The 12,070-nt window shown below is 52.8% G+C and overlaps 1 protein-coding gene across 1 annotated transcript; it reads right to left on the minus strand.

Moving 5' to 3' along the window:
- Nucleotides 1-4,368: 4,368 nt before the first annotated feature.
- On the minus strand, nucleotides 4,369-6,869 carry LOC133902288 (tonoplast dicarboxylate transporter-like). Its single transcript, XM_062343894.1, has 6 exons — nucleotides 6,347-6,869; nucleotides 5,756-6,245; nucleotides 5,507-5,550; nucleotides 5,291-5,386; nucleotides 4,682-5,192; nucleotides 4,369-4,590 (listed from the first exon to the last, which is right to left on the minus strand). Exons 1-6 carry the CDS (start codon nucleotides 6,782-6,784, stop codon nucleotides 4,565-4,567), a joined length of 1,605 nt encoding a protein of 534 aa, XP_062199878.1. The 5' UTR covers nucleotides 6,785-6,869; the 3' UTR covers nucleotides 4,369-4,564.
- Between the last annotated feature and the right edge of the window lie 5,201 nt (nucleotides 6,870-12,070).

Below are 12,070 nucleotides of genomic sequence, written 5' to 3' on the forward strand. Positions count from 1 at the left end.
TCGGCCTACGGGAGATAGACGAAGATTAAAATCGAAGCTCAGTTCGGGCAAGGAGCGCCCAAGAAAGAGCAAAGAAGGAAACTTACCCGGTCGTCGTCCCCTGATACTGCCATTTGGCCGCCGGGAGCCTGAAGTCCGGGTCCGGTGGCCCCGGCCCGGAGTCCTCCCGTCGCCTCTTCCGCTGGGGGCTCGACGGGGCCACCGCGTGACTCTCGGGCGCCGGGCCAGGCCCCATCCGCACGAGTCGCGGCTCCAAGACCGGGAACACCGCCGCTGCCGACGGCGACGGCGGGGAGTCCGGCACAGAGATGAGGACTCGGGGGCGCTTCCCCCGATCCCCCGGCGCCACCACCACTGCAGTGTCGGCGGCACCCTCCTCTCTGGCGCGGCGGCTGCTGCCCGCAGCGGCCCCGTCGCCAGCCCGCGCCGAGCTATTTGTAGCCTCCTCGCAGAGCAGCTCGTCCAACCCAGGGAGCTCGGAGGCCTCGGGCCTCCGGCTCCTCGGTCGGTCCACGAGCCCCTGGGCATCGAACTCCGGCAGCTGCGCCATGATCGCCACCCGATCGGGATTGGCGCAGAGCGCCATCTCCGGCCACGGGAGTTCCGCCCGGCTCATGTCTTCCACTCCGGTGATCACTCGGGTCATGCCCCTCAGCTCCGCTGGGCCCAGGTCCCAGCTTGCGCCGATTTGGGTCCGAGTGATGTCCTCCGGCCCGGTGTAGAACCAGCACAGCCGGGCCCGCTCCCGCAGGGGCGCCAGGCGATGGCGCAGGAAGTCCACCACCACCATGACCGAGGTCAGCCCGGAGTCGCGCAGAAGCCGGATGCGCTCAAACACCGGCTCCAACCTTGCGTCCTCTAGCGGCGGCACCTCCCACGTCGACCTCCGAGGTTCCGCCGTCGCTTCTGATAGATCAAGACGCTCATGGGGGTCGACGTCGACGAAGAACCAATCCCGTCGCCATTCCTCCCACTTGCTGCGTAGTACCTGGGGGATGTAGTGCTCCCCCAGGCCATCTCGTAGCCGAAGGCTGCAGCACCCCGCGACATCCGCCGTGGAGTGCCCTCTTTTCTTCCCCGCCGGCCGCAAGACGAAGAAGTGTCGTAGAAGCGTCGCCGAAGGCGTCACCCCCACGAACATTTCGCAGAGGTGCGCGAAGACCGCCAACACCACGACGGAGTTGGGGCTCAGGTGCACCAGCTGGATGCCGTAGGTCTCAAAAACTTGGAGGAAGAAGGTAGAGAATGGCGGCACCAACCCCGCCACCACGAAAGAGGTGAAGAGAACAATCCGCCCGGGAACGGTTGTCGCCGGCGTCAAGCTCGCCGGCGTCACCACCACGGCTCCCTCTTGCCCCTCGGGCACCAGCAACTTCCTAATCTTGGCCGCCGCCTCTTCGTTCCTCAGACGAGACTCCTGCAGAATGCTGTCCGGAGCCTTGTCGCGACGGCCTCTTCCGACTCTCGGCATCTCGGCAGGAGTGGAGGTGCTTTGGTGGTGGAGAAAGAGAAGGAGAAGTGCTCCGGTTGCCTGAAAGTTTTCTAAGGGCTTCGGAGCACGGAGGAGGCAAGAGCAGGAGTGCAAGAAGGCGTAAAGAGGGGGACGGATCGATCCTCTCCCCCTTTTATATCTCAAAAGTTCAAATGTTGCCACCCAACGGTTCGCTCGGCGAAACGTCCCCTCGATCGGCGCAACCACCAGGCGAATCTCCCGCCGATCGTGCGGCGTCAGCGGCTGCCAGGCGTATTTTCCTCGATCTGCGCGGTGGCCGCGCGTGCCGCCCGTACGGTCGTCATACCCTTCGGGAGTTATGTGGACACGCGTCTACCCGTCTCCCCGCTGGGTCGTACCCAAGGCCCGGGTCTAAAAAAGGCCACCTCTCGAAAGCCTGCCATGTGGCGTCCACGCCAGCCTCGGCCTCGACCGCGACGAAGGGCCCATCCGCAGTTTCCGTGCCATCACCTACCAATGGGCCCGGGGGCTACTGTCGGTGTATCAGGAACCGGGGGTCCCTGAGTCCCGAGACCAGGCCGGCCGTCCGCCACGTGTCACCATCCCGCGAAGTCTCTCCTGCAGGATGAGGAAAATCTAAGTTCCGGGAGAAGGTGCTCGGGGCCACAGCCTCTGGTCCCCGAGCACCCCAGTTCCCCGATGACCCGCAGAGTCCAAGTACCGGGAAGAAAGTGCTCGGAAAGGTGCCCGCTCGCCCCCGAGTACCATAGTCCCCCGATGGGCCGAACAACCAAGTGCTCGGGAGAGAGTGCTCGGGGCTGCACGTGGCAGCCCCCGAGCACTCGGTTCCCTGAAGGATCTACCCAAGTGCTCGGGAGAGAGTGCTCGGGGCTGCACGTGGCAGCCCCCGAGCACCCGGTTCCCCAAAGGATCTACTCAAGTGCTCGGGAGAGAGTGCTCGGGGCTGCACGTGGCGGCCCCCGAGCACTCGGTTCCCTGAAGGTTCTGCAGGAGTGCTCGGGAGAGAGTGCTCGGGGCTGCACGTGGCGGCCCCCGAGCACTCGGTTCCCCGAAGGTTCTACAGAAGTGCTCGGGAGAGAGTGCTCGGGGCTGCACGTGGTAGCCCCCGAGCACTCGGTTCCCCGAGGGTTCGCGCAAGATCACCCGACGCCCCGACGACCCGGAAGGACCCGTCTGCGAGGTGTCAACCAGTCAAAGGTCCGAAGCCGCATTTAATGGGCATGCGCGGCCTGACATCCTGACATCCTGACATTCCCAACTGCCCACGCCGCAGTGTCAGTCCCTGCCATGCTTTGGCAGGGGGCGTGGGTCCATTAATTGCACGGGTCCTGTCCCGTATCATCCGTGGTATCTCGTGATAACGTTGCCAGGATCAAAGCGTTCAGCCTGCCACCCTGCCCTGGCAGAAGAACAAGTCAGGGTGGGCGCGCCGGGTGCCTCTGTGGCCGCCCGGTGGGCCCTCTCAACGGCGCCGGGACGTCCACAGTGACGGGTGGTCGGATGCGCACCGCGTTTTTCCACCGCCCCTGTCACTTCGCCCAGAGGGAATGATGACGCCTTTCTCCGTGGCGTCTTGGAACTTGCGCCCCCTCTTTCCCGTTTGGGGTAAGTCGAGGTCGGCGTGTGTATAAAAGGAAGGGATGGATAACACAGGAAGATGGGGTAACAGAAAGACCTAGAGATCCGAGATAGAGTAACCCAGATCGATCCGAGATCAAGTAACCTGAGACAAAGAACACCACAAGCAAGCTCGAGTAGGGCTAGAGCAAGGGAGCCTCAAGCTCTCTGTTAGACAATACACCCTTGTAACCAGACACATCCTTGAAGGATTCCCTTCAAGGAAGGATATTGCATTCACACAGGAGTAGGGTATTACGCCCCCGTGCGGCCCGAACCTGTCTAAACCCCGGTGCATTTATTTCTTTTTGCACTAGGTCGATCATCCCCCACCACCGGCCGTTGCATTTATTTCCGCTTCCCTTTATTTCCCCGACGAACTCGTTCAGGATCATCCCCTCGGCCGAATCTTTAAAAAGGGGTCTCTCGGGATCCCTACGACAGGAGTTCATCCTCCGACATATATACTAAGAGGAAATTGCAAGTCAAACGAGATTTGAATAGCTTTCCAAATAAAACTAGCAAAGCTACAATGAAAAAGATGTTGGATGGTTTCATCGTTACTAAAAACAACATTTTTCATTCCCTTGTCAATCCCTTTTAACTAAGTCATTTTTAGTGAGGATTACACATTTATACAAGAACCACATAAAAAAATTTATTTTTCAGAGGGAGTTTCAATTGCACACGTATTGGTTATGATTTGTGATATTGGAGTATATTACAATTCACAGCCTTATACATTGATTGGACAGAAAATTATCCATTTTTGCTACAATGACCATCTAAAAGTGTCTGGTTGACCATTGCGTTGAACATATGTAATTTTTACCACTAGGTTATGCCTGTCATCTAACTTATTCCTCACCGAAACTCTCCTGAATGAGAGAGACATCGAGGGGATTCGAGTTGAGCACATCCGATATTGTGGTTTGTTTTCAATGAACAATATTGTATAAGATGGGGTATCGCTCACTTGAAACACAAAAGAACTTTGGAGATTTTATATCCAACCTAGATTCTCTGTATGGTAGTCAGCCTGTATTTGACATGTGGAGCGGATAAGATTAGTCTGATTCTCACTGTTTTGCAGGGTAAGCTTCTTGCCATTTCGGCATTGTTTGGATCATCCTGCAATTTGCTTCTCATATTGCAAATTATTTATTTAGAGAGAGCAATCAATCTACTGCCTTAGGAAAAGAGAGTAATCACTAGGGTTTGGCGGGCTCTATCACTGCTTTGCCATGTTGTTCTGGTTATTCTTCAGATGGACCAAGTTTCAGAAAAGTTGCAATAGATTTTTTTTTAGGAAAATTGCAATAGATATAAATTACAACAGATATATGATACAAGTCTCATATATAAAAATGAAATTATCTAGTACAAATCTCTATCCAAACTAATTTATGAAACAAAGAATACGACCCCTTATCCTTCATGGGGCAATGCCACAACCGACGCGCTGTACAACTTCTAATTCATGCCAAAAACCAGAGAACCTGCATGACATCAAGAAAGACAAGGAGTAAGTCCACAGTGTTTCTACCGTCTGAATCCATGATCGTGCAGTGCATGAGTTCAGTTAATTACCTAACGTTGGCAGTAGGATTGTGAGCGCTGCAGTGCCGACGACTTTCAGTGGCATTCCGGTGATCACCATATCCTTGATGGAGATGTACCCGGTGCTGAACCCGACGACGTTTCCCGGCGATCCGGTGGGCAACAGGAACGACAGCTGCGCGCCGACCGCGCCGGGGACCATGAGCAGCAGCGGGTGTACGCCAATGGACTTGCCCAACTCGGCGAGCAGCGGCAGCACCAGCGTGGCGGTGGCGTCGTCGGAGGTGAACTCCGTGATGACGCTGCTGAAGACACAGGCCACGGGCGCGATGGCCAGCGCCGGTGCGCCCCGCAGGAAGTCGAGCCCCTCGGAGAGGATGTCTGTCAGGCCGCTCGCCTTGAACCCGTCGGCAATGGCGAATCCCGCGCCGAGGAGCAGGATGATGCTCCACTGCAGCTTCCGGCACTTGCCCCAGTCCATGAGCTTCTCGCCGTCGGCCTTGCCGCTCGGGATGACGAACAGCAGCGTCGCCATCAAGATCTACACGAACATCATTTGCAAGTTGTTGTCCTGTGAGTTTCATGCGGCAAATTGTCACTGAAAAATAGTCAAAAGGTGTGGACTCTTTGTGCACTCACAGTGACTGTTCCATCCCCAACTTTGCCGTCGAAGAGGACTGCCCACCCAGGGATGTCGTCGGTCAGGCTCCGGGTCATCCATAGGACAATGAGACTCTGCAAGGATTAGCCATTGATCCTTTGAGATTTGTTACAGAAGCATAGTCATTGTTTTGTAAGTTCAGCTATAAGCTGAAAAGAACTAGAACTGGCACGGAAAGAACAAACGCAACTTACCCCAAACACGGCCAAAATCATCTTCTCTGCAAATGCCATTGGACCTGTCACGAATCAAGATAGAGACCCCATCAGAAAACTAAAAGCAATCGTCAATACTAGACTTCCTTTCTGTAACTGTCAAAGAAACAATCAAAACCAAAACGTGGTTCATTTCAGAATCTGGTTGGCGAAAGACTGTCAGAAACACAGAATTAGCCATTGCCCTCAAATCATCAAGTGACATAGAGACCGAGAGGCAGAACCTACCCAGCAAGCTGAGCTCCCTCCTGAGATGGCTCCGGTCCAGGTAGGCAGAGAGCACCCTCCCGGTGTTCTTGGAGCAGTACATGAGGCAGAGCGTGGCCCAGAGCGCCACGAACAAGACAAGCGCTATGGGTAGCCCGAAGGACATCCACGAGCTGAAGGTGATTGGGTACTGCTCCGGGAAGTACGTGGACCACATCCCAACTAGTATGATGTTCACGCCCGTGCCCGTCAGCGTCACCATCCCGCCGATCGCCGACGCGTACACGACGCCGAGCACCACCGCCTTGGAGAACCGCTGGACCTCCCTGGCATCGGCGCCGCCCTCCAACTCATCAGGCGGGAACCGCTGCAGGATCCCCGTCGCCACCGGCATCATCATGACGGTGCACGGTGTGTTGTGGATCCACATGCTAATGAACATGGTCGTGCCGCAGATGCCCAGCAGAAGTAGGTGCGGCTTCACCGGGTCACCGCAGAACAGCGACGTGATCTGCAGGCACGTCGGAATGAATAGCACAATGTTAGTCTTTCCTTGGTTTGCATTGCGTGGCTTAAAACGTTCATAATCTGTAAAGTCGTGCGTGCGCGTACGTTGAGGGCGAGGCGGCGGTGGATGTTGTAGTGCTCGATGGCGAGCGCGAGGATGAAGCTGCCGAGGACGAGGGAGATGACGTCTCCCATGTAGGCCTTGGCGACGGTGTCGGAGGAGGAGATGCCGAACAGGGGGAAGAGGAACAGAGGCGCCATGGATGCGACGGCGAGCGGCACGGACTCCGTGATCCACCAGAGGAACACCCAGGCCAGCACGCCGAGCATGTTGCGCGCCGCGGGGTGCCCGCCGAGGTCCACGAGCGCGCAGATCAGCGCACACGCCAGCGGCCCCGACGCGACCGCCAGGTACTTGTTGGCGAGCAGCGTCCTGAGCCCTGAGCAGGAACGCCGTCCTGTCGGCCTGTCATCGTGCACCGGCAGCAGCGGCCTCGTGACATCCTCCGACGAGCTATCCCAGCCGCCGCGTCGCGGATCCATGGCCGAAGAAATTTCATGAAAACAAAGGCCGTGCCCGTGCTTTTCACCCGTCACGTTCGATTGCTTCTTGAAGTGTGGCGTCCGAAAACTTGGCCGCTTTTATAGGCGCGGGAACACAAGGCAATTTACACGTTGTGAGTTCATCTGGTCATTTACACGTACGCAAAATGACTACAAAAGAAGTTTCCAAAAGAATGACCACATCAAAGAATGCATACACGGGGCAGGCTTATTTTACAGAGATCTACACTTTTCTCTGGCTCCCAAGCGGCCACCACGCGATGATTAACAATGTGGTGCCGATTTGGCGTCCAGATAAGCACGGCCCCACTTGAGAACCGGATAAGAGACCACTCGACGCCGACGCGTCCGCTGGCCCCTCGCCGGCGCGGCGCTCTGACCCAGCCCTTGACGTGCCGAAGAGCTCGCCGTGGTTGGTGCACGGGGCGACCTGCACGCGCACGGCCACCTGAGCACGGCTATGACCGACGAACATGTCGACATTGCCCGGCCCGACACGAGACTTTTCCACGCACGCTGCCATATCTCTACGCACGCAGCGACGTCGAGTTTTCTGGGCCCCGTCCGGGACGGCGACGGCCGGACCCGCCGGGTGCCGCGAGATCGATCTGGATCGGCCGGGCGATTGGGCGACCGGCGGGGGGAGGTTGGTTTGGTTCATCAACGCGCCGCAGCGACGGGATCGGCCGGGCGATCAGGCTACCGGCGAATTTTCTGAGCTGCTCCTGGGCCGGAGTGACACGAGCTTTGTCTCTGACCGATGTGGCGAGACGCAAAGCAACTGTTCTTGATGGGGTGATTTCATCGTTTCGTGGCCTGAAGCGCTATGTTTCCTGGTCACGGCAGGCTGGGTCACGTAATCCTCGGTTTCTCGCGCGTATGTTTTCCTTTTTGCGTGGTTCAGATATTCGTACACAAGTCGTGGCGTCCGAATTGTGTTGCGTAACGGCACACGGGCACTGGCTTGGAAATATCAGATGCTTAAGGTCGATCCGTATCGACAGTGTCGTATGATTGCGCGTACACGTTACAAGCCTTGCGCAGTTCGTGGCAGATATGCATGCACACCGCAACGAGTTGCTGGATCGAGCCAACAGGCTTGCTTGCCTACTGCATGACGTCAAATCGAAGGAGGCGTCTGCCGTTTCTTCTCTACTGGACAGGATTCCAGCCAGGGGCGTAACCAGTCCTCGGTCTAAGCCCTAGACTGATCTATTCAAATTTAGATTGAGCTCAAAAAAATTACTGTTTTTATAATAAAAACGATAAAAATTTGGGCCTATGACCTGAGCTGAAGCTCAGACTGCCATGGCCTGGGTCCGCCCCTGATTCCAGCTGATCGATGGATCCTTCGTGCTTCTGAGGTCGGAAGGGAACGGCATGCGGTGAGTGAACTATACGAGAAAGTTCCGATTTCTTTTGCCCCGATTTTTATGGTGCTGAATATTCCGCCCGGATGATTGGTAGTTCCGATTTCTTTTGCCCCGATTTTTATGGTGCTGAATATTCCGCCCGGATGATTGGTGCGTCCTTCGTTTTTGCTCGTTTGCTGTCCTGCTTTCTCGACACAAGCTCAGGGGGCACATGCAGACCCACGGGCCCACGGCGACGGGTCCCTGTCTCTGGGAACGTACTGATTCATCAGCTCAACATACAAGTCAGTCGATTGATGTCGTGCGCCGAGAGCTGCGTGACAGCTCGCCGCGAGAGGACGTCTTAATCGGTGCAGTCGACGTCGGCCGGTATAATTATTCAGGCTACAAGAAGTTCCGATTCGCTCGTCTGGTTCAGGACGCCGAAAAATGCGGCCTGCCTGCCTGCCCAGGTCGCCACCGCGAGAGCGAAACAGCGAGCAAGTTAGCTACGAGTGGCAGGAATCTGCAACCTGCGGTTGCCGCACACGGCAGCTCGAGCCCGTCGGGCGCCACGTGGAAGCGGCGTTTCGAGCTGCCACGGATGTCGCTTGTTTAGGTTTCGCTTTGCTTCCCAGGAGAAGCAAAGGACAAGCAGGACGACTCGTTAACCCGGAGGTGGCGTTTGCATGTTTTTTTTTTTTGCGAAAGGGGAGGGGAATTATATTAACTGATCAGCACAATACATCCCCTGATTACAAACAGGACCCTGAAAAAGAAAAAAACAATGAAGTCCCTGCAGGTCCTCATCTTCACTTCCGATGATCTTCGCTGGCGAACCCCAACACTGCAGCACCGACCAACGAAGAACGGAACAAGTCCACCTACCGAATCCATCAAGGAAGCCCAAACTTCGAATCGCCGCAAGAGCCAACGCCCCGCGAACAGGACGCATCTAAAGCTGAGGTGGTATATCGGCAGCTCCCTCGCCGATCTCGGTAGAGGAAAAACATCGGACGCCGCCAGAACGAGTTCCGGCGACCCGAAAGCAAATCGGCCATCGCCGGAGCAGGCCCCGGCGACCCGAAGACAACAACAACCAAGGGGATCAGAAGCATCCTCCCCAAACGCAAAACAGCACCGTCGATCTTCGCCAGAGAAGGTGTGAACCGCCGCCACCAGAGAAGCCGAGGAGGGAGCAAAATCCACAAAAGCCTCCAAAAGACTGAAAGGCGTCGGCATCAGCACGAAGAAGAAACCCATCGGCGTTGCCTCGCACCTCCACACAGCCGCTTCAGCTAGCAGCGTGAACAGCGCGCGCCGCGCCTCCAACGCCCACACTGTGCCCTCCGAAGGAAGGACCTAAACTACCTAGATCTAACAGCTAGACCTAAATATACACAAACCACCAGCAGAACCTGTAGCGGAACCTGCTTCCCCTCCCTCTCCAGCGCCGGTAGGCCGCCGGAGAGGAGGGGGAAGCGACGGGAACAGCGCTGGGGCGGAGACGCCTGGAAAACGTCTATTCAGAGAGAGAGAGAGATTATGGAATAGTAGATTCACTCCAGCGCCGGTAGGCGTTTGCATGTTGTGCTGGAATGGGATAGGGATAGGGGGATGAGTTACGAGGTGTGGGTTTTGGATCGGAGAATCAACATTATTTCTTGCTAGCCCATCAACTCGTGCGCTTACACGGGTTAACAATGTAAATGATAGGTATATTGTTAGATATTTTTGTTATATTTTATACTTTTTATTGAAAGCATGCTTATGCTAAGAATATATCAAATTCTTAATTTTCATTTATATGTTCTGTAAATAGAAATCTGAATTTTATTCTGAATATTGAAAATTTCTCTTGTTTCGAACAGTGCACATACCTCCTCATAAGGCCGGGCCATTAGTCACCAGCCCAGCAGCACTTTTACTTCATAAACACCTAGCAGAAAATTGCAGATTATATGGCGTATTATAATTCAAGGTTTGTGGGAGAAAATTGCAGGAGACGAAAACACCTAGCAGAAGAATTTGTCGAGACCTAGCAAATTTGTTTTGGTGGAAGAAACCTGTCGTCCTTGCATATATAATGTTGTAGATTTCTTCTTTTATTCAATTCGGATATGCATCATATTTGGACTTGCATATATATTCGAGACCGGGGACATGCATCATACTCGGACTTCGATACCTGGCAGATTTGCTAATTGTATCCTGATTGTAAACAATGGTATTGACGTGTCTGTTTTGGATTCCTTTTAAGTTGTGTTGTGTGCATGTACTATTTGATTTGGAGCCCGGCAAGATCTAGCTCAGTGCTTTTGGCAAAGTAAGCTTGGTGATCTTGTGTATATATGATAATATAGTAGTGCATATAATTAGTTTTTGTTAGTAGTTGTTGGACTCGGTTATGTGTCCAGGATGGTAAGTTAATTTTGATGACGGTGGGAGTTTAAAAACCAAATTTGATGTATAAAATAGTATATTTTTTGTCATAGGGTGTTTGAGCTCGTTACGTTTCCATGATGCTAATTTTGATACGTGACATTAATTTTGAAACATGATATTGAGCTCACGGTACGTACGGATGAATACATAATGGCGTAGGTGGGTAATTTAGAAGCAAGAAAAGGGGTACTTTGGGATATATTAGATCTAATGGTTAAGGATGATTAAGTCTACCAAATCGATGGTTGTATGGTTTGCTTTTTTTTTTTAAAGGATTTTCTAGTATTTCTCTTTTTTCTTAGCATGTCTCGTCTGAAGTACTGTGGAGCTCCAGAGAGAACCTCCAATTAGTATATATAAAGATTCCATTGATTGGTATGAGATGAGGACACGATTAGAAATGAAATTTGAGTGATCATAATATCTTTTCCAGAACAAATAAGAGTAAATTAAGATTGATATGTTAGAGAATAAATTTGTAAATTTGCAAATTTCCCACCAAAACCCACACTCTCCCCTGGGTATGAAATGATAAGAAATGAGCCACCATATCCCTTTTTCATACCCCGTTCTTTTCTCAAACCTTTCAACCAAACAAGGGAATAATCCTATCCTGCCTCCCATTTCCCATTCCCACCATCCTTTTCTATAAATCCAAACGTTACCGGAGTGTTTAATCACCTTGTGCACCTTGAGCTCAACAAGGCCAATTTTCTAGGAAGGTCCTCCGGACTTGAAGAAGAAAGGGGTCCACCGTGCCAAATAAAACGGAGGGAGGAGCTGCGCCGGATGTGAGGATCGGTGACATTATAAAAGGAGGTGAATTAGGACATCTAAATAAATCGGCTCTAAATACTTCATAAGATAAATCTATATCAACTTCTATCTAAATGTGCTCTAATTTATCTAATGTGTCTACTCTACCATTCAAAAGATTTGCAACATATAGCCAATTCTAGCAAACTTAAAGCATCCCAAGTTATCCTTGATGCTTAAAACCATTATTATACCAGCTCTTGAATCAGTTGTTAGTAAATAAAAGTCTTACAATAGATATTATCATAGTCATACAACATGAGGGGCGGTGAATAAACTCTACCAATCTAATAAAACATAGAGCACTAAGCAACATTGCATAAACAATAAAGTTCACGACATCAGAGTACACAACAGAGACAGCATAAGGGACACACCACTCCACAGGCAACTTGGGTACAGACGCGACCGAGTCTACTCATCTGCCTCACCATCTGCCTCAGTGAAGTTCGGGTTGTCCTCTGAAAGTACAAGCCGGGGTGAGTACAAGAGTACTCAGTAAGCCTTAAGTCTTGCCCTACGGTAGGGTATAAATACATGCATATGGATAGACAAGGAATAAGCTGTAAGGTTATCTTTACAGAAAAACTAATTTTACTCATGCAAGGTTCATTTTTCATAAGGTAATTTTTTTTAAAAATATTATATCAGC

This window comes from Phragmites australis, chromosome 20, assembly GCF_958298935.1.
Source record: "Phragmites australis chromosome 20, lpPhrAust1.1, whole genome shotgun sequence".
In the NCBI taxonomy this organism is placed as follows: Eukaryota; Viridiplantae; Streptophyta; class Magnoliopsida; order Poales; family Poaceae; genus Phragmites; species Phragmites australis.